This window comes from Vidua chalybeata, chromosome Z (genome assembly GCF_026979565.1).
Source record: "Vidua chalybeata isolate OUT-0048 chromosome Z, bVidCha1 merged haplotype, whole genome shotgun sequence".
In the NCBI taxonomy this organism is placed as follows: domain Eukaryota; kingdom Metazoa; phylum Chordata; class Aves; order Passeriformes; family Viduidae; genus Vidua; species Vidua chalybeata.
In genome coordinates this window covers 74218949-74245394 of record NC_071570.1, presented here as the reverse complement: position 1 = coordinate 74245394, position 26446 = coordinate 74218949, and the positions used below count along the sequence as shown (strand labels likewise).

The 26446-nt window shown below is 40.5% G+C and overlaps 1 protein-coding gene across 3 annotated transcripts in view; it reads right to left on the bottom strand.

Moving 5' to 3' along the window:
* Positions 1-5044, bottom strand: part of HAPLN1 (hyaluronan and proteoglycan link protein 1) — a 32147-nt gene extending 27103 nt beyond the window's left edge. The window contains exons 1-2 of one of the 3 annotated variants that reach the window (XM_053969043.1): positions 4927-5026; positions 3464-3466 (exon numbers count right to left, since the gene is read on the bottom strand). In XM_053969043.1, the coding sequence (XP_053825018.1) occupies positions 3464-3466; positions 4927-5026 (103 nt within the window). Of the gene's footprint in view, positions 1-3463; positions 3467-4926 lie in introns of all 3 variants that reach the window. The other 2 variants (XM_053969045.1, XM_053969044.1) reach the window with 2 other exon arrangements.
* Between the last annotated feature and the right edge of the window lie 21402 nt (positions 5045-26446).

Here is a 26446-nt window from a genome sequence, read left to right as displayed (position 1 = left end):
ATAAAGCAGAAAACACACAGGTAAGAGAATGGAAAGAATTGTCAGTGTAATGGGAAATGGAAAAATGCAGAAAGGTGGAAAGAAGGAAAGAAGTCAAAAGTAAAGTGGAAAAGCATGAAGGTAACCAAGATTATCTTGAGCAGATAAAATTAGTGTCACAGGTCAGATGAGCAGTGCATTTATCTTTTGTCATGTTTTTTCATCAATTTATCTTTTATCATGTTTTTGGCTGGTCCAGAAACTCTGTTCAGATTCTTACTCTCTGTTGGTGCTGACTTGATTTGGAGGAAAAGAAGTGGACTGTAAATAAAACTCATTATACGGAGAGAATAAGTTGGTCAAAGATTTCCTCTGCTTTCATTATTGGTTAATTGATTTAACTCATTTCTGTGTGCTTAGGATTTTTTCTGTTTTTTTTTGTTTTTTTTTGTTTGTTTGCTCCAACTGGCCAGCATTAAAATGTTGAAATATTTTTTGGGTATGCATAAATAAACCTGTGCAGAGATCTTGGTAGGCAAAGGGGTGCATGTTTTCACCTCAAACATAGTAAAATGAATGAACATGAATATGAATATTACTTTCTTACATTCAGAGGAAAGCTAAAATGTTAAATCTGATCCTCCACCAACCAAACTTCGTGTTCCCATCGCTGCCTTTTCTTGTGCTTCTACAACCTGAACAAACTGGGGTCATGCTAAAGGCTCTGGCTCCCCTTAGGTAATTAATTCAGGAATTACTGTGGTGGCTTAGTCAACTCTGAGTATTTTTTTCAGAGCAGCTACACCCAGGGGAGTGCCCTTATCTCCGAGGGGAGCTCTGTTTTTTCTCTTTTTTTTTTTTTTTTTTTTTTTGCATAATTGGTCAGCAGGAGGCACCATGAGCAGATCAGAGAGATGGACAAAGTGAGCACTGAAAGGAGTCGCCCTCTCTCAGAAGTCAGAGAGACTTTGCAGGTATTCGGGAGAAAAATCTGAGTCTCTAATTAATTACATTGCTGTGCTGGGAGCAATGCTGGGGATACTTCAGCCCCATTTTTACACTCGCCAGATTATTTCTGGTGATTACATTCTGTTTATGGTTGTGGCTTTTTCTGCAGAGTGAAACTGGTGTCTCCCTGAGGCACACAGGGTTTTTCTGAGGTGTGGGGTTTCTGGGGTTTTTATTTTATATTTTTTTTTTTTAATCCCCAAAAGTGAGACTGGAATGACAAACTACACAAGGGGATAGGGTCAAGCAGCCTGGATAAAACCAAAACCGTGAAATCCACCACAGGCTTCAGCAAAGAAAACAAAGCCACAGAAGACTTAAAATGCAGCTTTACATATAAATTTCATAGATTTATGAATTTTGTGCATCAATACTGGAATAAAACCAAAGGAGAAAAAGAAATATAAAGAAAGCAATTGGGACAGAGGAAATAAGCTGAAGACACTGTGAAAAGCAGGGAGGTAAAACTGTCTTGCAGATGGGAAATTTTGTTCAAGTCCAAATTAACTGTATTAACCAACAAGGAGAGAACCAGGAGCTAGAACTGACGCTGTCAGCAGGAGCAGAGCTGCTGATGAAACCATTTCTAGAGAAATCTAGCAAATCATTTCTAGCAAATCATTTCTAGATAAAACCCGAAATATTTAAAAGAGAACATAGACGTAGAACTTTGTCTACTGCAGTGTTAGAGACTGGGAAAGTGTTCAGCAAAAATAAAGAAAACTCTCTTTTCCAGAGAGTGGACATTTGACAGGCAGAGCTCTGTGTCCATGAAAGCAAAGTGTAATTGCAGAGCAATAGCAATTTATGAAATACTGTTTGTTCTGGTTGACAAATATTGAGTTTGAGCGGGGTGTCAGGAGATTTTACACTGATGGAGGGGCAGAAAATTTGGGTACCCAGACCTACTGGCACAGCTGTGGCCTCACCTGTCACTTCAGGACAGCACCAGGTGTTTCTGGACAGCAGCAAAATAACAAATAAATGTAAAGAAAGTAATTCAACCATTAGCCAGTTAATCAGTCTGACCTCAGCAGCAAACAGGATTTTAGGACAAATTTTGAAGGAAAATTTTTGAACAGCAGGAATAGAGTCAATACTAGAAAGAGGAATAAGATAAAACAGCTATTTGACAAAGAAAGTCAAAGTAATCTGATATCAGGTATGTAACAAAAACAAATGTGTAAGGAATGTGATGTATCATTTGCTTAGAGCTTGGGGAATTTAATGATATGGAAAAAATATATTAAAAAGGCCAGTGAACTGCCTTCAGTACAATTTCTGTAATATCTCCACTAATTTTACCTTATAAAGTAATTGTGACTTTTGGATAAATACAACTTCCACATGGCTTGTTAAGCAGCACTGAAAGGAGGAGAGTGGGTATTTAAAACACGTGAAGAAAGAAGGGTGGAAAAATTCTGATAATATATAATGCTGAATGCAAAACCCAGCTTTTTGAGGTCTGTTATGTGGAATTATTGATATAGAGCTTGTAGTTGTTAATTTCAAGTGGCAGTGAGGGAGACTGACTGCTAAATACTGTCTATCACCACAGACTATTGATCAGCACTGCAGCACAGCTGGGAACAGCAAATTTCATCCAGGATCTGAAGAACAAAGCATGGAAACTGGAAAACAGAAATATTGAGGCCAAACGAGGATTTTACCTGGAGTAAAATCCGGGCTGGATGCACTCAAGGAGCAAGAATTCAGATGAGAACCAGTGTAAAGATGAATTCCTGACATTAACAGGTTACAATATCCAATTAGGACAGTAATCAGGAGGTGATACACTTAGAGAAGAATTTGAAGAAGCACACTCAAATGGTAGCCGTGGGGGTATGGTGTTATCTTACTTATGTTTTAAACCTCAAAGAAGACAAAATATTATTATTGGAAGCCAAAGAACAGCAGCATGAGAAGGATTAGACCATAAAATAAATGTGGAGGATCAGGAAGGTGTTTTCCATATCAGAAAAGTAAGGGTGCAGAACCCTTTTGCAGTAAGAAGACCTGAAACCCAGCTTTTTTAACAAATAAAACTCAGCCTACAGGAGATTGTGTGATGTAAAGAATGAGGACTATAACAGAGTTTCCTTCTCTGCCTCAGGAAATCCCTTTCACACCTTTTGTAATTCCAAGGCATTCCCAGGCATGCAGCCCTGGCAGAGTTTAGCTACACATCTCCTGGATTTCAGCCGTGGAGAGGGATGCTGGATTTGTTAATGTGATTAAAAAAGCCATCTGAACATCTTCTACAGTGTTCCCTAATCTCCATCCCATCTCCAGGTGTAGATTTTTTTATAATCCTTATATATTTTTTTTTTTTTCCTTGCAGCACTGGGAGGGAGGGATCCCAGCCCTGGTGGGATTCCACAAAGCAGAGAGGAATGGCAAAAATCAGAAGCAAAAATGCCCCAGCAGTTTCAGTCTCTTTGATTTGGGGTCTGCCTGTGCATTTCAGAGCCTGAACCAGCTGGAGGACTTGTGGTGGAGCTCAAATTTAAATCTTCATCCAGCTCTCCTTCAAGGAATAAACTCTGGAGGTACAGGTGAGTTTTCACGGGGAGGGAGAAGGGCTCACCTTGAAACTTCTGTCAGCTTTGAACTGTTTGGGTTAGTAACAATTGACATGCATGACTCCTGATTTACACTGAAGTGCTGACTATCGCACTAATTTCATTTTCCAAAAAAAAACCAGTCAAGCTCAGATACAAGAAGCTGCATTGTACAAGGAAAGGCAAAACGCATGTTTATTTGACATCAATGTCTGATTTGAAATTTGCCCTGGGATACAAGTGCTCATCATCTCAGAGCAGCGACAGATCTTGATTTCGACATAACACCTTTATTTGACCTTCATCCTGAGTCTCCTCAGAGGGAGAGCAGCTGTCTCTCACTCCTTGCCTGACCTTGACAATCCCTGTCTTAATAGGTACAGGGTGCCTTTAACTTCTGTGACTTTCCCGTGAACTCCTGAACGTCCAGCCCTTCCTGGTACCCTGCTCTAGCTTGGTAATTCATATTTACACAAACAGCACAATTTTCTGGCTGCTGAAAGAAACAAATCAAACTTTAACAAGAGAGAGAGAGAGAGAGAGAGAGGGAGTGAGAGGGAGACAGAGAGAGGAGGGGCAGTGATCCTGCATTTCTTAATTTCGCAAAATTAATTTTAGCCAGGCTCAAGGAAGGTAGGGGTGAAAGCAGGAAAATCCCTGTTCATTCTGCCTGTCCTCACTGCATAAACCCCCTGATTCTTCTTATGCAGGATAACCCTCAACGACTGAAGCTGGGACTGAAAAAAAAAAAAAAAAAAACAGCTGCATTGTGCTGCAGGCTCAAATCTTGCCACAGCTATAATCTCTGGGACTCAAACAAGAACCAAACAGGATTCTGCAGGAGGCCAGGATAATATTTAGTGTGAATTAAAGGTATCAGGAAAGGCACATTTCTTTCAGGGTAAGTTACATTTTCTTTTTTATTGGTTTAGTTTGCCCAGTTATCTGATGTGCTGAGCCTTTTTAAATGAACCACACCAATAAATATCTGTGCTGTGGAGAACTGTGTGCAGCAGACCTCTTAAAATCAAATCTAGTCTACAATAAACTGAAGTATTTCAACCCACTGCAGTTGTTTATTACTTTAGGATGCATGCTTTTTCTCTTTGTCTTAAATCATGCTGTACTTTACTCACTAACCTTTGCAAGGTTGTGACTAACTGCTGTTAAACAGTGCAACTTTCTTTTTTTGACTTTTCTTAGGGGAAATAATAATGCAACACAACCAGAAAAGAAAACATTTGGTCACTAACAATACAAGTATTTAAAAAACAGTGTGACAGCATTAAAAAAAAAAAAAATTAAGGAACATTAAGCACATTATTCTGTTTCCTTCAGCAATATGAAGATATTGGTATTTTCTCACTTATTTCCTTACCTTGAATGTGAACAATTCTTTCATGCTCCAGACTTGAGTTGCCAGGGTGAGGTTCAGCCCCACAGGCAGAGATCAGCACCAGAAAAAGTAGAGCCTTCATCTTTACAGCCAAAAGAATCTTCTTCACTGTAAGGGCATCACATACGAAGAGGATTGTGAATTTTTTGGAAACCTTTTACAGTGTTGCACTGCACAGTTTGTGAGAGCAGTGATCTTACGAGGGTTCTTTTTTTTAATGCATCGAACCCACTCAGCTGGCAGAAGTTACAACAGCTGCTAATTTTTTTAGGCATGAATATTGGACCATTTTATTGTGGACTTCAGCTAAGTGAAACTGGCAGTCCATATTTAACTCTGCCCATGCAGGAATGCAACAAGATTAAAAAAAAAAAAAAAAAAAAAAAAAAAAGTGCACAGACAAATACTGCTAAGCCAAACTCCTTGCAAGACCACACATAAGCAGTACCTGAGCTTCAAAAGAGGTTCTGGTGTACTTTTGATTTTTCCAGACCTACTCTAGATCTGGTCTGCAAATACAATTAAAACAATGAAAGCTCTATCACTGTATCTACATCCACCCCATGATGAAATCTGCTGGTGATAGGTTTTCAAGATTAAAACAATCTTCTTGTAGGTTTTGGCGTTTCAATCAAGTCTGCAGCTTAACTTAGCAGTCAGGGTGGCAAATGTGCTCGAGCTAAGCAGTAAAGATGACAAAACATTTATTAGGCTGACTAAGGAAGATAAATTTTACTTCAGATCCACTTACCATTAAAAAAAAAAAAACCCAAAAAACAACACCTGAACACACAATGAAATGTTTGAAACCGTGCACAAAGTAGGTTAGAGTTGAATATGCTACCACTGCAGTTGCCCTGATTGATTTTTCATTCATTTCCACCTAGAATGCTGACGCACTGACTGAGTGTGCCAGGTAGGGTCTCTGCAGTCAGCAGAGCTCAGCGCTGCAGGGAAAATCTCTGCCAGCCTCTGAGAAGTAATTAGGCAAATGAGGACCTGAAATAGAAAAGGAGGCATAAAATACAGGAGGTTTTATGTGGAGGGTTTGGGCTGCTGTTTGTGTTTTATGGCTGTAGTTTTTAGGAATCTGATTCCTTGAAATGAAAGGTAGCTATTTCCCAACTTTGCCTCCAAAGAGAGTAGGATTTCCCCCCACCCCACCATCATCAAATAGTGGTGTCATTATTAATATTATTTTTTTTTCTCAAATGCACAGAGATAATTATTTCCTCCTTTTTTTTTTTTTTCCTCTATCAAAGCTAGAAACAGATAAAACTCACAGAGTACTCAGTCAAAACCAGGGTCTAGGTGTGAGTTTTGAAAGCAGCTCCCGACCCCCAGGCAGACACAAACCCTGAAGTGCTTCAAGTCCAGATCTAAACGCTGTAACCTGAACCAGCCTCCGCTGCAGACTGAAATGCAGAAATGCTATTGCCATTTTTCCATATCAGAACATGCACGCTTTACTTGCCTGCCCTTCCATTTCTTCACAGCCAGCTTGGGTGGGAGCTCAAAACCAATTCAGCATCCCTTAATCCTTCCTGTGGAGTGCCTAGAGGTAGGACAAGTGCTGGCTGCACTCTCTTTCCCAGGTGGTCCACGCTCAGTAACTCAAGCCTCGGCCACTCCCTCTTTCCTGGAAAGCCTGGGAGGATGGTGACCTCCATCTGGGACAGCAAGGACAGATGTGGCTCCCTCTAGAGCACATCAGCCCGAGCCTGGGCTCAGGGAGGGTCACTCCAGGGCAGCTGGGTGCTCCTTCTGATGCCTTAAGATTTTAAGCTTTCATGTTTTTTAAACCCTGCACTGCTTTGGGGTATAACTCTAAGCTCCACACACAGTGTCAGTTGCTGTCTTCACGTTTTGGACAGACAAAACAATTCCTCTGGGCCTGAAACTCAGGGACACCCGACAGCCTCAGGCCCCAAAAGTATAAACAAAAGTGAATTGGGGGGGAGCAAACTGGGGGTGAATGACTTCATCACCTGGAGCTGGAATTGGAGGATGAATCCCTGAAATGCAAATGGACCAAACTTATAACTGTGGGAAAAACTCGTGACCATTGTCCACCTTGGGTGCAGCCTCTGAGAGACTTCTGACTGCTCAAGATGGACCTTTTGAAGGCCTTTAATAAGCACCCACTTTAATTCTCCCAGTCTTGTCTGGCCTCTGTTCCAGGCAGCCTCTCCAAGGCATCACTCCTGCACGCTGTCACTGCTGGCCTGGCTGCCTGGGACAGCAGGGCACACTCGTGTGACACCACCCTGCCCTGTCCCTCACAAGCCCCACACTGTGTGTTCCCTCTCAGAGTGCAAAATCCTGTGGGTTTGGAGTGTGGGGTGTTTTTGTTTTTTTTTTTGTTTGTTTTTTTTTTTTTGTTTTGTTTTGTTTTGTTTTGTTTGTTTTTTTTTTTTTTTTTTTTTTTTTTGTTTTTTTTTTTGTTTTTTTTTTTTGTTTGTTTTTTGTTTGTTTGTTTGTTTGTTTTGTTTTTCTTTTCTTTTTTCTTTTTTTGGGGGGGGGTTGTGGTTTTTTTTGGTTTTTTTTTTTTTTTCCATTTGGGCTACTGGCTAACTTCTGACAGTTGTTTTTCATTAATGATTTTTATTGATTTAGACATAGCCTGCTTAACAAAAGAGCTTTGGTTGGGAAGGCAAGGACTCTGGGAGTGATCCCACCTCCGCCTGCAGCTTGGAGGCAAAACCTCTGGGCTCTGTGAGTGAGGAAAAGCCCACAGGGGCTCTGCAGATCGGCCTTAGCAGCTCACTGGAACTTCTAGCCACAAGTCTGCCCCTTTTTCTGTGACAAGGAAACAGTCACAGGGGCCTTTCTTGGGGACAGCAACCCCATCTATCCCAAGCACTGCTGGCTCTGCTGAGGAGTGAGGAAGGTTCACCCTCCGGTAACACGGATGGAGAGCTCCACACGTGCCTCCCTTTCCTTCCCTGCACTGACGGGGGAAACTCCTCCGTGCAGCACCATCTGGTGATGATTTCCAGGGCAAATAATTCCAGGATGAGGGGTACACCTTTTGGGGATGCTCACCTGTACCTCCAGGCAGGTCTGATCTGATTTTAGAGTGTTTATGTGATAGCATCACACGGGCAGTGCGAGAGTCCTATTTTTCCTTTTCCTCAGCGTCCAGCTGAACAATCCCACGTGTCACAGACGTGGCAGCCCTTGTGGCTACAGACCATCACAGGTGTTTTTTTTTTTTTTTTTTTTTTTTTTTTTTTTTTTTTTTTTTTGAGAGGGGAATTTACCCAAGAGGGTGGCATTTTAGATTTGTTAAAAGGCAGGGATTGTGAGGAACGACCTGGTACCACTCTCCTCCTGGGATTCCCCATGATGGGAGCGGTGGGGCACGGAGCCAAGGCCACGTTGCCAGGCCAAGAATCTGACCCCTGGTGGTTTGTAGGTTATCCAAAAAGCAATTAGCCAGAGGAATTCACATCCTCAGCCTCTAGCCACAGCAATAGAAGTCAGACTCCATTTCTGCAGCAGTCCCTGGGAGGACCTCAGGGGAGACACGATAGGTGTGGATGTTTTCATATTAGAATTAACAAAATCTTGGCTGGGACTAGGTGATTTTTTTTTTTTTTTTTTTTTTTTTTTTTTTATGGTAAAGATTAGTCATACTCAAGAAATTCACACTGTTTTCAATTTCTGCAGGTTATGAATCTGCTGTCTCCCCGGGCAGGCACACAGAGAAGCTGGGAAGCAGTTTTAAAGGGAGAACCTCAAGGCTCAGGGAAGTGTTCAAGGTCACTGTACACTCAGTGTTTAAATTCTCAAGAACTGCTCATTCTCAGATACATTTTGAAGTTCTGACATTAATCACCATTCTTTAATACTTACGTACCCTTAATTAATCTACTACTGGCATATCCAACAGGCTGTTAAGCACCAATTTTTTGTATTTTAACATAACATTCTGAGAGTTTACAGAATGCTTTCAAGCAATTTGGCTGCGTAAGTGACAAGCATCTCTCTGAAGGGCAGAGCACTGAAAAACAGCATTACCTACCAATGTCTGTTTTGAATAGAATAACATATTTACTTTTGCAACTGCTGTCTATTTGCATAACATACAAACTTCCCTTGTGTGAGGACAAGGGCCACCTACCTCAATATTCTCTCTCTGGCAGTAGTTAAAAGCCTTTAAAGTGGAAAGATCTTTGTTCACAGGAGTTAATTTTTGTCTTATGTGAGGAGGTGATGATGTCTTGCATCAAATGTTTGTTACCCTGAGTTTGCAAGACCTGTGGAAGGCTGAACTGAAAGTGGCACAGGAGAAACCCAAACTCCTTGGGCAGAAACCGGAGGCTTCCTAGTAAAACTTTCTGCCTTTCTGTGGAATATTCCAAATTTAGTACACTGAGGCTCAGCAAGTAAAGGAAGGAGTGGCACCTAAAGCAGGGAACAGAATCAATAAAATCAGTCTTGATGATCTGGGGCTGAAATAACCCCCCAATCTGTGAACTATTCACACCCATGCACAAACCTAGTGTATAAGCCTTTACAGGCTCCTCTCTGTGGAGCTGGCGTTAAAATAGAGAAAAATATCTATTAACAGAACAAAATATGTGTCTTTTCAGGGAGATGGTGCCAGCAGCAGTAATGGAGGGCCTCTCACCTTTAGGCATTTCTGGTGGGTAATAGAATAATAAGACCAGTCCAGGCAGTACTCACACACTCCCTTCAGCAGCTTTTCTTAAAACTGGTAACTTGGAGCAGAACACTTCAATCCAGCCGATTAAACTGATTTCTGCTCAGTCCCAAGGCTGCTAAAGATCAAATCTTATGTGTAAACCCCTGGCCTTTGGCAGCTGAGTCAAACTGAGAATGGAATTCAGCTCCAGACGGTGGGCACCTGAGCTATTGTAAACGCAGGTGAAGGTGGGAAGAAATGCTGGTGTCTGACTCCAGCTCAGAAGGCTGAATGATTTCTTTATTATAACTCTGCTATAATACATTAATATACTATTTAAAGGAGATACTAAACTACAAACCTACTTGTTCTAACTACCAAATCTAAGTCACAACTCATGACCCTCTCTGAGAGTCCAGGCACAGGTGGGTTGGGTTGGATTGGATTGGGTTGGGTTGGGTTGGATTGGATTGGATTGGATTGGGTTGGATTGGGTTGGATTGGATTGGTTGGGTTGGGTTGGGTTGGATTGGATTGGATTGGATTGGATTGGATTGGATTGGGTTGGGTTGGGTTGGATTGGATTGGATTGGATTGGATTGGATTGGATTGGATTGGGTTGGATTGGGTTGGATTGGATTGGATTGGATTGGGTTGGATTGGGTTGGATTGGATTGGGTTGGGTTGGGTTGGGTTGGATTGGATTGGGTTGGATTGGATTGGGTTGGGTTGGGTTGGATTGAGTTGGGTTGGGTTGGGTTGGATTGGGTTGGGTTGGATTGGATTGGATTGGATTGGATTGGGTTGGATTGGATTGGATTGGATTGGATTGGGTTGGATTGGGTTGGATTGGGTTGGATTGGATTGGGTTGGATTGGGTTGGATTGGGTTGGATTGGATTGGGTTGGGTTGGATTGGATTGGGTTGGGTTGGATTGGATTGGATTGGGTTGGGTTGGATTGGATTGGGTTGGATTGGGTTGGATTGGATTGGATTGGGTTGGATTGGCCACCAGCCCCAAACAATCCTCACCAGAATCCAACCAAGCAATCACCCCAGGTAAACAATTCTCCAAACACATTCCACGTGAGAAAAACAAGGAGCAGAAATAGAAATTGTTTTCTCTTTCTTCTCTCTGTGCTCCTCTATGAAAAAATCCTGAGAGAGAGAAGAATGTGCCTGCCACATTTTGTCTGTGTGCAAAATGTTTACATCCCACTCAGAAGCCCAGACTGTTGTCACAGTTGGTTTGTACCTGCTCAGCGTGGTCAGTGGAAGGGAAGTGTGTGTTTGACTGACCTAGGATGACTTTTGCCTGCTCTTTTTTGTTTTTTTAATAACCTTCATCTCCTCCAGAAAGCCTCCATTCTCCAAAGAAAAAAGTAAAGCATTCATTTCCAGCCTCAGACTCGAAATCTCAGTTCCCCAAATCTGATGAAAATCCACTTCTTGCCATGACTGCCCTTGCAGTGCCTACTCTGGATTCTGCTTTTCACTCATTTTGCTACGACAACTTTTTCTCCTTGAAAAAAGGAGAATTTTTCTCCTTGAAAAATTTTTCCCCAGGGTGACGGAATCAAGGCAGGACTCAGCAGACTGATCCCCAAGCTAAATTTTCCTTGCAAAATAAAATTTGCTGGCGCCTGTGGTAAAAAAAAAAAAAAATGAAAGAACAATTGGTGGCATAGGAATGACAATGTTTACATTGTCTATAAGCATGACGTAAAGGTCACATTCCAAGGCCTCCTCCGTCCTTGGTACTTCAGTATTTAAGGCAATTTGTGAGGCTGTGTGAGATCTGGGGCCATCTAAGGTGGCAGACAGTTGCTGTCTGGAGAACAGGTTGTGATCGTGACTCTCCAGCCCTGGGCAGAACAGCTCAGTGCAAAAGCAGCACGACACCCCAAACACGTCTGGAATCCCCTGCAGCCCAATAATTTTCCAGGAGGAATGCTGATAAATTGCTCGCAGAGAGAAAGAAAATGGCCTTTATGGCCTTTGAAGTGCCTGCCTTGCACCAGATATGGAAATGATTCCAGAATTTATTCCAACAACACAGGGTAAAAGCAATTCTGTCATTACTTGTAGGGTAGAGCCAAGGTCATGTGGTCTAGAAAATTTGGTACTCTGGGTTTTAAATGCAATCAGGGATAAAGCAACTTTATCCCTAAACTGTTCTTTAAGATCTACCCTGGAAGGAATGCTGTTCACTCAGTGCCTCCATTTGTTTTATTTCTTGAGTTTTCTTGGAGTTTTTCTGTGGTTTTTTTTAAATTTTTTTTTTGTTTGGTTGGTTTTTTTTAATTTGATTTGGTTTGGTTTGTTTTTTTTTTTAAATTTAATTTTAATAATGCTCTGAATAAACATGTTTTTAGTTCAGGAATTTGGATTTTTTTTTGCTTTCAGTATGGCGGTGGGATGTTCTTTGATAACGCAGAAAGGCAAATTTGCTTTTAATGTTATAAACTGGACTTTTTTTTTTTTTTTTTGCAGTCCCTTCACTTACAGACAGCTTTTACTTCAATCTCCACTTATCAGTGGTCTTCAGAAAATGGAGAGCTGTCCTTCCAGACAGATTGTGTTTGCATTCTGACACCTTCTTCAGCAAAAAGCTTTTCTTGAGCACACAAGCATGGAGGTCAGTGGGAGTCGGTAGAAAACTTGATCTCTCCCCCTCAATTTCTTTGCCTTTTGGTCATATTTACAAGACTGGCTTTTCCTCAGGGCTTTTCTGCTCCCCAGGCCCTGTGCAATTACCCACACTTTTTCTTCAGGGTGATTTCTTGGTGGCAGGAATATTTCTCACTGCCCAGCAAAACTTCTGCAAGGCCTTGGGAATTCCAGCCAGGGTTTTGGGTGTTTCTGGTTCTGCCTGTTCTTTCCTGCATGCTTGGATTTCTACAGGGTCATAAATGTCTTAATTTTCTAGTGCTCTATCCCCCTGACAAAGGTGAACATAAGCTGGGTGCCTGTCTTCTTTAGACAATTAAAAAAAAAAAAAAAATCTCATCTATCAAATAACATTAGGCAGTTTCTTAACAAACTTTTCTTTTAACTTCTTTACCATATGATTATATTATTAACTGTTGTCTTTATGATTGCTGTCTTTGGGAGCTTGAACTGCCTTTCTCTACCTAAACTAGTTGTGCCAGATTTCATGCTTTCAATTGAATGACTAGTCCAGTCCACCCAACTTTTCTAATTGGTCAGGCAGAAGTTTTTGAGGTTTTTGTGTGCAGTGAAAAGGCAAATAATTCACTCAAAGCCCATTCAGGCTAGTGGACATTTTGAAATTTAATTAATTAGGGTGAGACTGGCATATCTGAGTAGGGAGGCTCTAGGGTTAGTTGCCACTATCAATTTTCAGGTAACTGGGTGCCACAGCAGCACCACCCTCTAGATTCTGCCAGGCACAACACCCAGGATGACAAGAAATGTATTTTTTTCCTAAACTGTAGTCCCATTTCACAGTTTTCTGTGGTGAGTGGTTGCTCATCCCTCCCACAACCCATGTGATGTCTCCCCCCAGAGACCTCCCAGCCACTGAAATTGTGATGGGGCTTTGAGCCAGACCTAGAAGATGAATCTGCACAATCTAAAACCTTCTCCAGTTCCCACCAAATACGTGCAAATCCTTGGTGGAAGAACTGCTATTGCACGTGGAAAAGGAAACGAGCTTCAAACACCAACAAGCCCCACTCCCCGCTAAAAGGACAGAGGAAAGTTTGTTTTCTGGAAACATTGATTAATTGATTAATTGATTAATTCAAAAGCAGACAGGTAAGCCACCTACTGATACTCTCTGCATGAACTCTGTGTCACTGCAGGCAGCTGGTTTCCAAACTCGCCTCAAACCAAGTGGTCTGATCAACACTTCAAATCTACTCCTACACATTTTTTTTTTTTTTTTTTTTTTTTTAGGAAGTATTGTAAAAGTCATAGGAATGTTAGGGAACTGTCCTTGCAGTGATAATAATCTGAGATCTGGAAATGGCCTAGGTGCTCTCTGTTCCCTCCAGGGGAGGTGCAGCATCTCCTTTCTGACCCACATTTAATGTGGTGGAGTCCCCATTCCTTTTTGCCCAGCCAAGCCGGCTGTACAAGCAACATAAAAAAAATTTTGAAATTAAAAACATTAACAGTGCCTTCACATCCTTCAAGGATACCACTCTGTGAGAGAACAGATGCACTGCCAGACTTCCTGAGCAGGGGCTGCTGCCAGCCTGCTGTAAGGAATTACTGGCTGTATAACATTTTTTGTCATGGGTCCTGGTGCAAAGCATAAAACAGGACTCCTTGTCCAGCCAGCCATGAGAACTCAGTCCTGTCCTCCCTCTTCCTATTTTTTCTGTGGCCTGAGAACTGCACTGTCTGCACTCTCAGTGTCATTGGGAATGACTTTAAGAAGCCACTCACTTTCATGGAGAAATAATACCAATGGTACAACGCCCTGCACATTTTCAAACTGAAGCTCCACGTTGCCAGTGCCAGCCCCAGTCGAGTCACTGCTTCTGAGAAGGTAAACACTTTTATTTTACAACAGTGCTGTTGGTTTTTTTTTTTTTTTTTTTCCCATCAAACATCTGCTCCTCACTGCGAAATACACTCGAGTTTTCCTCGGGTGTTTGGTGGTGAGGAAGCGCAGCCAGATCAAAGCCATATGGGGATCACTTGTGAAAGCACAACTCTTCCAGCAATTTCCATAATTGAATTAATCTGCAATCGATGGCAAAACATACTTTCCACTGAGATCAGTTGCTTTACATTCGGGGCAGGTCTCGGGGTCAGGCCATGGGTTCAGGCTTTGGGGGGGACACGAGTTCAACCCTTCACGGGGGGAAAGGTGGAAGGGGTGGGGAGGATTAATTTTCTTTCCTAAACTCCCTTTTGGTGGCGCCACGATGGTTTTTTTGTTTTTTTTTTCCTGCTCAAAAAATTGTGGAAATTAATATTTTTAGAGTTAGAAGGAGCTGCGACATCGCTGCAATGAGACTTTATCAGGGCCTAGAACAGATTTGGAGTTTTTCCACGAGCCCACCGCTGGAAAACACCACACATTTCCACATGCTGGGACCCTCTGTGATAGCTGAGCATGTGTTTACACACAGGAGAACATTCAGATGTCCACTCTGACCATTTCCCCCCCCTTCCCTGCTTTTCTTAAGTATCTTTTCATTGCAGTATTTTAGGCCTGAGAACACTGGAAAAACACATGAGTCACATGATTGTTTAGTTAAAGTCTTGTTAACTAAATTCAATTGAAAACAAATAATAAACAATTGTAAGACTGTGGATGTTTGTAAGAAAATATTTCCAGATAAAGACAAGCCTTTCAAGCTTTTAAAGTAAACAGTGTCACCTCAGTATTATGCATAAACCTTTTTTTTTTTTTTTTTTTTTTTTTTCAGTTGGTTTACAAAAGAATCAACAATAGCAAGAATACACTAAATTCAAAGTATGGTCTCAAAACCACTTTTTTGTTTCGGGTCCAAAAATGCATGACTCATTTATTTAAAAGGGGGAAAAAAAAAAAAAAAAAGTTCTTTACTGGTTTACAGCAATGGTGGTAACGGAGATTTACACAGTCATCCTTGGTCAGCCAGATGTGAGAAAGATGACAGAAATTAGTATTTTTTCTACAGGTCCAGACTCTCTACATCTGCAGATGCAGATACTGACAAGAAAGACTGCAGTTCTGCACTTTGAGCTAAATAAGTGAACGGCAGCACTAGAAAGAAATAGGGAAAGGATTTACTGGGCTCAGGAGGAAAGGACAGTGATTTGAAAACTGATGCTGCAAACTGACAGTGCTGCAGAAATACCTCTGAGAGGGAATTTAACAATAAATAAACAGTATTTTGTTTATAATAAATAAATAAACAGTAAAATAAATAAATAATAATAAATAAACAGATACATTGTTTGTGACACGTGAACAGTAAATGTGCCAGCAGTGGAGAAAAGCTTCACTAGAGGTAGATCACACCAGGAGAGTTCTGATGAGGTGAAAAGGTGTCTAGAAAAGTGCCTAGATAAGGACTTGAAGAGGAAAGCATCAGAACACTGGCTGTGACTCAACATCAGGAATTATCATTTGGGATAAAGAAGGAAGAGACTGGGCTTAAGGAGGCAAAGAATTAAAAAAAAAAAAAAAAAAATATAAATATATAAATATATATATATATATATAAATATATATATATAAATATATATATATATATATATATATATATATATATATATATATATATAGGTGATTTAGCTGTGCTAAACCTCAGAACTTTGCCTCAGAGCATCACCAGAGGAGTCCAGGGAAGGGAATCAGCAACGTGGCACCAGAATTAGTGGGTGGCTGGCTGCCTGGCCTCCACAGGTGCTGAAAAGGAGGACGGGAATTTTGGCAGCGGGAAGCATCGGAGAGCTGGAGTGGCCACATGGCTTTCACCAGCACCTTGGCAACCTCTCCTCCCTCTCCCAGCCACTGGCAGCACCTTCAAGGCAAGGCTGCCCAAGCTCCTGGTCCCTGGGATGGGGAGGGGGTGGCTTAAAACAGGACAAGGCAAGGGATTATGGCTGCAATCAGAGGAAAGGGAAACCCATTTATAAAAAGAGGCCAAAAGGGCCCATCTTGGTTAGTCTGGCAAAACACACCTCAGTAAGGATATAATTGCTCTCTGTAAATATATCAGAGAGAAAACGCCAGAGAAGCTAAAGAATATTTCAGCTAAGGCTTGGGAACAGAAGTAGTAGGGCCATAAATAAGTGTAAGCTGGAAATGATATCATTTTAAGCTGGAGAAAACCTTCACAGCCTTCATGAAGACATTTTAGGGTGGAGGAAAGGAACACAGCTAGTTTTAAGTCACAATTTGCTTGCTCTATGAGAAACTGCCTCAGATGAAGGGGAATGTGGATAGGACCAGGTTATGACATAGGGGATCCCTTTTTTTTTTTTGTCCTCATATACCTGATTTTTGGCAAAAACCTCAATGTAAGCAGGTCAGTCGATTCCTAATTCAGCAGAATTCTTTTCCTCCCCCCTCATGGCAGGTCCAAGCTCTCCTGGCTGATGCTCTTAATGACAGAATCCAACCCATTCAGATGGAGCTTCCTATTGATCCACACGGAGCTACAAACCTGCTCCCAGTTACTCTCAGCACTGCCAGCAAAGCACCTTCCTCATCACTGGGCTTCTCTCACGCTGTCTGACTCCTGTAATTTCCTAAGTTGCTTTAAGCAGCAGCTCTCTTCCCCCTGATAAGGATCACTGAACATCTGCAAATGAAATGGAGGCACTTGTGGCTGGCTTAAATGGCTTGGCTGCTGAAATGCTCGGTCATGCAGGAGGGCTTCTGCCTGCCTGCTGCAGTGGTGGTGTGAAAAATGTGAGTTTTCCACCCAGAGGTGTGGCAGGGAGAAAGGAAAATGGCAGTTCCGTTTCCACTCTGGACCACTAGGAGTGGCTCAGGGTACTGGGTTGTGAAAATAAGGATAATTTCAGCGCGTGCTTGTAAATCAAAGGTGTAACATGAACAAAAAAAAAAAAAAAAAAAAAAAAAACAAAATCAAAAAAAAACCCCCAAAAAACCCACAACAACAAAACAAAATAAATCAAAAACCAAAAAACAACAAAAAAACCCAACAAAACAACAACAACAACAAAAACAAAAAAAACTCCAAAACAAAAAAAAAATACAAAACCAAAAAAGCAGGATCTCCCCTGAACAAACCACCCTGACATCCTCATAATGGGAAAACCACAATGGTCCGAGCAAATGGGAGAAAATGCAAAGCAAAGGATTAATTTTTGCAACTGCTTGATGAAATCATGATGCAGAACATATCATGGCAAAGAAAAGCCCCCCGAAGCTGTGTAAGCATAAAGGCTTGCAGAGCAGGCAGTTCAGTGCACCTTGTACAGTTACAAAAGTCCATCATATTTTAGGTTCAGATGCATTCAGACGTAGGAAGGCATGACTGAAGAGTCTGTGCCTAGGAGACCCATTCTGAAGAGAAAATTGACATATATTTGGGGAAATAATGCGTGGAAATCCACACACGGGAGAGAATTGTGCTCAGCCTACAAGGAGTTTGAGAGAACCAAAGTCCAAGGACGGGGTTTAATTTGCAGAGCTGTGACATGAAGCAGAAGACATTTTAAAAAAACATTGATGTAATTGGTAAATGGACTGGCTTGTGAATTATTTTTGTCTGCCAGCAACATCTGCTGGCTTGTGGTCAGTCCTGAAGATAAAGTAAACCTGTGCAGATTTCAGTGTAAAAAAAAAATCCCCAAAGCAAGCCAAACCAAAACATTAACCCAACAGCAGCTTTTCTTGACAATCTCTGAGCTGGGAAACTCAATTAACAAGGAAATTGTATTGACTTGGTTTAAGGCAGACGAGGCTATATGCTTGCTTAGTCAACAAGAATACCCACGTTAGCAGGCTGAAAATGAGTTGTGTTTCAAAGATTAAATTAATGGCAAATGGATGGGATTCACTTACTTTTTTTTTTTTTTTTCTTTTTTCAAGTTCCTCCAAACTTAGTTAATTACATGGATCAGCAGTTCTACAGTCATCCAGAATAAACTCTGGGCTCTCATGTCCTCAGGACTATGCAGGCTGTTTTTCAGCTTCGCAGACATTATTCCTGGCTCTCCAAAAGCACCTGCCAGGGCTTTTAAACACCCTCCAATCCACATCCCCATCGCTGAGGGATTGTCACACTCTGGAGGGTGACATCTCCTACCACAGACAGGGATCTCTCACAAAGATACACAGGACAGAAGGTTGGCACTCCTCCTGCCTGTTTTTTTTTTTTTTTTTTGGAATAGATATTTGATCCTTAAACAATTACAGGTGATCACTGGACACAAGCCAAGGATGATTTTTTGCCTTGACGCATTATAGCCATTCTCTATTTTTATTTATTTTTTTTTAATTTTTTTCAGTTACCAAAGCCTCAGTGAGCTTTTACACCAAATACCTGCCCCAGACACTGTCACCCTGTTCTTTTAAAAGTTTAAAAATTCTTCTAAAAGTTATGTGTACCTTCTGATATTTACATATTTCCACTACAGTTTATCGCACACTATCATGTAAGTAATGATTATTTTACATTCTTCTTTGTGAGAAAAAGAAATTAATAGACTATCAGTTTGACCAGTGTGGTTGGAGAAGTAACAATTTCGTCCTCCAAACCACTGTCATTCTTAGAATTCTATATATTACGAAGTCAGAAATAAAACTTCCTCTATGCCCTCTTTTACATCTAACCTAAATGTTTGAGTTATTTCGTGTCCTAGTGCAACAGACACAACGAGAAAATTTCCATTAGAAGCTCCACTCACTGCGAGCAGGGCTGTTAAAACTGTGGCCTGGGGTGAAGAACCCAAAATCAGTAGAAACAATGCATCTCCAAAGCTGCCTGACAGGAGAATCCCTGCCCCAAAGTGCTGCTTTTGGGAAAAGGATTGGTTTCCCCTTTGGTGTGCTAATGGCAGGGGTTGTAGACCCGAAGGAGAGGGGGGAGAGCAGGAGGATCTGCTGAGGATTTCCCTGAAAATCTGGTATTTCTGCTCATTTCTTTCCCAGATGCTCTGTGGGAAACTTGCCATTTCTCTCCACGCCCCGTGCAGCATCACCAACCTCAGGTGTTTGTCGGACCATGAGGGATCTGTGCCTCATCAAAGCTTACAGTTCCCTCATTGCTTTATAGAAATTAGGGTTGTGATTCCCTACCAGGACCATAAATCATCAAATAAATTAACTGAGGCGCTGAACTCCTGCTTAGGCCAGCTTTCATCTCAGTGGCACATACGAATTTCCCAGGCTACAAAAAGTGCACGTGGGGGCATGGCGCCCTGTTCTGGGAGCTCTCACTTACCGGGAGCTTAAATCTTGTGGGGTCAGCTCAGCTTCATTCCTTCCTCAGGGGCCAAAGGCACAGATTCCCTTTACATCCAAATGTCAGGTTTTGCACTCCTGAATGCTGATCTCCAGGTTGCTTTGCCAGGGTTTTTAAAGAGTCAAATAGCAGGGGTTAAAAAAAAAAAAAAAAAAAAAAAAAAGAGCCCCAAATTCCCAAACCTATCCCGGGCAGGCCCCCATGAACCAAGCCCAGCACAGCTCCACCTCCCAGCCTGAGGGCTCTGCTAATCCCTAATTAAGTTTAATCTACACTGGAGAGGGTTTGTTGATTTAGCCAGATAGGTAGGGAGATGCTGACAGGTTAGTCCTGGTGTAGAGGGGTGGGAAAAAAAAACCAAAAAACCTCCAAGAGCATAACTGGTAGCAGTTGAATCAGTAGTCATTCTTTCTTCAGAGCAGATAATAGCATATGTGGATGCTTCAAGAGTGAAAAACTGGGGGAAATTATTTCATTATTATATTTATTTATGCACTTATATTTATTACATTATATTATTATATTTAACATTAATAAATATTATTATATAATTAATATAATTTAATAAATAGAATAGAATAGAATAAATATAATATAATATATATAATATATATTATATATAATATATAATATATAATATATAATTATTATTATTATATATTATATATTATAAATAGATTATATGTACTATATATAATATATATAAAATATATATAATTATATATTATATATTATATATTATATATTATATATTATATATTATATATTATATATTATATATTATATGTTATATGTTATATGTTATATGTTATATATTATATATATAATAATATGATTAATATAAATAAAATAGAATAGAATAGATAGAATATATTAATACATAATAATATACAATAGCATACTAACATGCTAAAATATAATAATAATGATAATAATAACAACAATAGCAATAATAATACCTGTCAGGCTACTAATTAGCAGTCTACTAATTGTAGACTACTAATTAGCAGAATGAATGCTCATTGTAGAAAACGTGTTTGTCTGTATATTACACATGTGTGGGTGGCCATCCCAGCTCTGGTTGTTGATAACGCCCTGATAAAACAAGATGCATTTCTGACTGACATGACTGCGCCAGTGAAAGCTGGTTAGAATAGCCACTGCTCAGGAGTTTGCTCTTCCTCTCTCTAGAGATGTGTACTGGTGACAAAGAGGGAAATTACCCAGCACGAAACCTGCAATAAAATAATTTCCCTCTGTTTTTTCTCCACTCCTGGAGCATCAATATATGATATATCAACATATAAATTATCATCTGCTCTGAAGAAAGAACGACTACTCATGCAGCTACTGTGGGTCCCGGGCAGAAAGTGAATGCTTATTTATAAACTATCAACCTTCTGTTCCCTGGGACTGGAACCTCACAGGATGGGCTTGAGCAGACCCCAGATGCAACCTCCATGCCCACCTCTCCTTCAAACTTGTGTGATGGTTAATCTGTTCCTAAAGTGGGTTATTCATGTGGAACAGCTATCTCAACATTCTCTCTGGAGCTGCATATCCAAGGGGAGAATAGCTGCTCATTTTAGGGGCCACGGCTGTTAATACAGCAAAAAGTAGCAAAGAAAATGTCACTGACAACAGAAGATTGGAAAATATGGTTCCATTAGCTGGTACATGAAGGGAATAATAGAAAATATTCCTGTCTTTTGGTCAACTTGAGGAAAGGATACTTCTTAAAAAGCAGCTTCCTAGCATCAAAAAGAAATAATCTGAGAGGCATAAATATAATTAATTAGCTTTTTAATGGTCTAGTCTCACTGGAAAGGCTGTAGACAGTAGAAATCTCTTCCCCAAGAAATCAGCTCATTGCTCTAATTAGATCTGACACAGACATAGGAACGTGCATATAAACCCTGCATTCAATGAAGGTAAATTTCTCACCTCCAACGTGCCACTAAAAAGATCACACCAGATAGAATTAATGCCTTTGAGCCCTGCTGTTTGAATCTCAGATTTGTAGGGCACATCTTTTGAGATGCAGCCATGGGTCTGTTTTGTATAAACCCAGAGTAAGGGACCGTCCTCCTCCTGCTCCCAGGCTAACTTGAGGCATTTTGGCTTTGATCCGTGCTGGTGTCAGGGTGGAACAATCCCTGCCTTTAGGTGCCAGAGGCATTTCGGTCTCTGATGTGCTGCAGGGAAAATCAATTAAAGAAATGCGATACCTTCCCTGCCATGGGAAGGGGGCAGCAATTGGGGCAACAAAACAAGGTTGTTGGGTCTTTTTTTTTTTTTTTTTTTTTTCTTTTTTTTTTTTTCTTTTTTTTTTTTTACTCCAAGAATGTGTGTGAGGAGCTGGCAGGGAGTGGAGAAGAACAATTTTTTGAGGATCTGGGTGGAGTGAGAGCAAAAGGGGGAAGCCCAAATGAGGCGAGGAGCTGAGGATGTGCTGTGGCTCCTTCCCCCACAGTTATTGTCTGAGGTACTGGGCGACCTCTGTTTCAAAAGCTCTGAAGTCTGATGCTATTTAAAAGCCCATAGACTCCCTTCATTATTACTATAAAAGGACTGGCACACATATTTTATGAAGGATTTCACGTTGGTCATCAGAAAATAAAATAAAATAAAAATAAAAATAAAAAAAAAAAAAAAGCTTTTGATGCTAGCCTTCCACTCCAAACACCTCTGTTTAAATGTCTCAAATTAGATTTTGTTGGAAAAAAGGTACTGGCACACTCATACCCTGACATACTTTCCATTATAAACTCATTTCTACTATAAACTCTGAACATAAAAGCTATAAATAGCACCTCCACTACAACTCAGATTTTCCTTACATGCTCTGAATTCAGAAACAATATTTGGACTTCAGCTGATTTCTCTCTTTACAATTCCTTATAAATAAATTATAGCACCTATTTATTATTTGTTCAGTATTTTTTTTTTAATAAAATTTTGTAAGGAACTTTTTTCTGTCTTGTTCTTCTGGGGATAAGAGATGTTTTTGCAGCTCAGGGAGGGACACAGAGCAGTTCCCTGCAGACCCATGCCAGAGCAAGCAGCAAATCCCAGGGAAAAAAAAAAAAAACAAACATCCAGGACTATGGCCCAGGATCCAACCTCTCTGTGCTCACTTCAAACTTCTGCAGCTGTTAAGCACCTATACTTTCTCAGTTAATTTTAATCTTAGCCAAAATGGAATTTTTTTTTTTTTACCTCTCCCCAGGTTTCCTTCCCTTCCCTTCATATTTTGCACTGTCCTCCCACCTGTGTGTTCCCTCCCTTTCAAATGGACATTCAGCTGGAAAAGATTCTCAAAACTCTCTTGTGCTTGTGTGTTAAGGATACAAGAGAATAAAATCTAACAACCTAGCATCCACTAGGACATCAAGAAATGGTTCCTCTAGCTGTCCTAAAACACCTGGGATAATGCTAAAACCTGAAAAAGACCCATGAAAACCTAAAAAAATACTAAAAAAAAAAAAAAACAAAAAAAACACCAAACCCAACCAACCAAACAAAAAAACCCTATGAAAAACAAATCTGCTAAAAAACCCCGACAAACAAACAAACAAACAAAACCCCAAAAAACGACAACCCAAAACAACCCAACACAAAACCCCCAAACTAATGACAATATTTCTGAAGTATGCAAAGTTGCAAAGTTATTTGAGACTTCTGGGTTTTCATATTTTACAAGGGTAAAGCTGTGAGCGCCCAGTTTTCCTTTTGCTGGCCATCAAAAAGAGAAGGAAGAGTGACTTAATTTTGTAGCACTGGCAAAACAGTCCAGTGGGTGCTGCCAAAGATAAATATTGTTTGATGTTCAGCAGGCAAAATGAGAGGCTAAGCAACACTGCCTATGGTTCTTGGTCACTGGAGCAAAGATATTAATTTCACAAGAGACACCCAAAGCTGCAAATTCAAGAAACATTTTCAGCAGTTGCAAGGTAGCTGGGGGGATATCCTGACCTGGAAATGTTTTCTGGCCAACTGTTCCTTGCTGGGCTGTTCCTTGAGTCTATAAATGTATACCTAGGATTCTCTGTATTGTGGATATGTACAGGAAAAAAATCACAAGATCTTGCTTTGATTTGAGACTGCTAAAGGTGCTCCAGAACACCAGTTTTACTTAAAAAAAAAAAAAAATATATATATATATATATATATATATATATATTTAACTTTGCATTCACTTAAATGACTTGATGCTGGCTGCCATCTGTCTTTTGGAATTTAAGATGTAGGGATGAAAAACAATCTGCAAGAACCACATTCTTATGTTCATGGTTCTGAAGAAATCCTTCTGAAGGCGAGCTATGGCAGGGTTGCTGGAGGACATTGCATTATTCTGCCATCTCCCAGAGAGTCCCACAGCTCCTTTTTGTTTTAAAACATGAACATATAATGTCAGAAGTGTAGGAATTGCTGTTTAAATGCAACATAATTAATGCCTTCATGGGGAATATCTTTTCCAGGCTGTATGTCTAAGTTCACGTTGGCTTTCCTGAAACTCCAAGGTCAGAAATGTCCCCTCCCGCGTGCTTAAATCTGGAAAACTCCAAATTATCTGAAATCTGTGGCATCTCCTCATGCAATAAATAAAAGTGAACCTTACTTTGTGAAATCTCTTATCAAGCACATACCCACAGAAAAATCAGCAGAGCAAGGGGCCAGCACGAGAAGTAATTTTACTTGCTTTGAATAAAAGTACCCAAAATCCTTCAGATGAATCTATAAATCAGTAATCTCAGAGGCTATCCACACTTTAACAGGAAAATAAAGTCAGGAAATCAAATGGAATATTATTGGCATCTGAGTCAATGAGTCAGAAGACATTAGCATACACAGCCCTCACTGTAATTACTCAAGATTTTTCAGGCTGCTGTATTAACCTTTAGAAAAGTAAATAGTGGAAAGCTGCATGACAGGTCATCAGCAAAGCTTGAGCCAGAACTGCCTTTTTTGTCTTCTACAGAAAGAACAATAACCTGGAGGCTTTTTGACCAGATTTTAATTTTCCTTTTACTCATGTAGACATATCTTGGTAAAGTAAGATAGAATACAGAATATATCTCCAGCATATGGAATGTATCTTCAGCAAAGCGAGTAAGGGGGGTTTTCTTGCATTCAAAAAGATGCGCTAATTTCCATATATAATTTCTATTATTACATGTAATTTTTTAGTTTTTATTTTGATCACTAAAATGTGTCATTTATAAGTGACAATCTGTATGAATTTTATGTAGGTTTTCTCATCGTTTCCACATCTTCCTTGTATAATTTGCTGTGTTTTTTCCTGGAAGCAAGTTGGAAAGTTTCTGGGGCAATTATTTTTTTCCCCCCTAGATGATTCCCAGGACTCTCAGGCAGTCTAGACCCTTTTATTTCATTCCCATTCACTTTCACTGCACTCTGTAACACTCAGGCATCTCTCCTGAATTTGGAACAATGGCTATTTGAAGATGGTAGCCCAAATCAGTAGGAGTGCTGAGAACTCCTCCAGCTTCTGAAGGAATTGCTGCTTTGGGCTCAGTGGCTCAACGTCTCACCAAGGCTCACAAACCCTGCTGGAGGCACGAGTTTGTGTTAAAAAAACCAAAAAAACCCCCAAAAAACAAAAAACAAAACAAAAAAAAAAAGAAAAAAAAAAAGTGAGCTTGTATAAAAAAGAGTGATATGGTGAGCAGAGATTGGTGACAGAGCTGTACTTCTGTCATGGTTGGACACTGGCACAATGCCAGCGTCCCAATGAAAATGCACCTTCATTAAATAAATGCTGTGAGATTATGACTTTTTTTCTGTTTGTTAGTTATTTTTATTTTTATAGGAAATAATCTGACTGATAACCCTGTCTCTTGGAATAAAGTAAAGCCTTGAGGTTAAAGCTCTCTAGACTCTTTTTTCAGTTTGCTTTCTGACCTTTTCTTGTATTACAGCAAGTGAACTAACATCTGAAAAAACCTTTAATTTTGGCAGGCTAGGCTACATCCAGGTGCCAATATCCAAACCTGACCACTGATTGGTTTGACCCAACTTCCTTGAAAAAATTCACTTCCATGTCAAACCACGACAACTTCCCATGCAGCTCCTCTGGATTCCTTCCTGATAATCCCTCCCAAACCCATTGGAGATGGCCAGGATCAGACTGGCTTGCATGAAGAGGCTGGGACAAGGGACATTCCTGGGGACAATGTCACGAGGAGAAATAAATATGGCCCTGAGATGAAAGACGTAATTGGCCTTGCTTGACCCAGCTGGCTGCACACACACATTTTATAGGTCACCCTGAGCCAGGTAAACTGCTGAGGCTGCCTACATGAGTATCTGTGTCTCCACACCGTCCCCCATGAGCAGGGGAAGTTAAATCCTCTCACTTTGGTAGGTGGAGGGATGAAGGACCAAGAGCCTCCAGCTTATTCAAAGTCACGGAGGGATTTAAGTCTGAGCAGGGGACTGAAGCAATGCCTCACCAGCAACAGTAAAATATCCTTACAGGAGGGTATCCTACTCAGCAAATCTCTCTCTCCTATTAAAAGCAATACATAATTAAAACATAACAGTTAATACTGGTTTTCAGGTGCCTGGGTCTCAAAATGATGCTGTGCTACGTTCTCTGCTGGCACAGCAAGTTCTCTCCGTGGAACAGAGAAGAGTTAGGATGGCAATAATGATCCCTGGAAATCCTCTGTGGGCTCTCCGTTATGCATTGAGATGTTGTTGTCCTGAGTGGCAGTGAGATATTATTATTATTTTCTCTGGTTTTAATGAAGGGGTGGGACTACAGTTGGGTTAAAAGTTATTTATTGCTCAGATAAATCTCAGTTTCAAAGGTTGTGAGATTTAAGAGGGCGAGTAGCTGGCTAGAGTTGAAAGTGGTCATAAGTTCTTTGTTACAAGACAATATTTAACTTTTTAATCTAATGGAGAGTTGCTACTA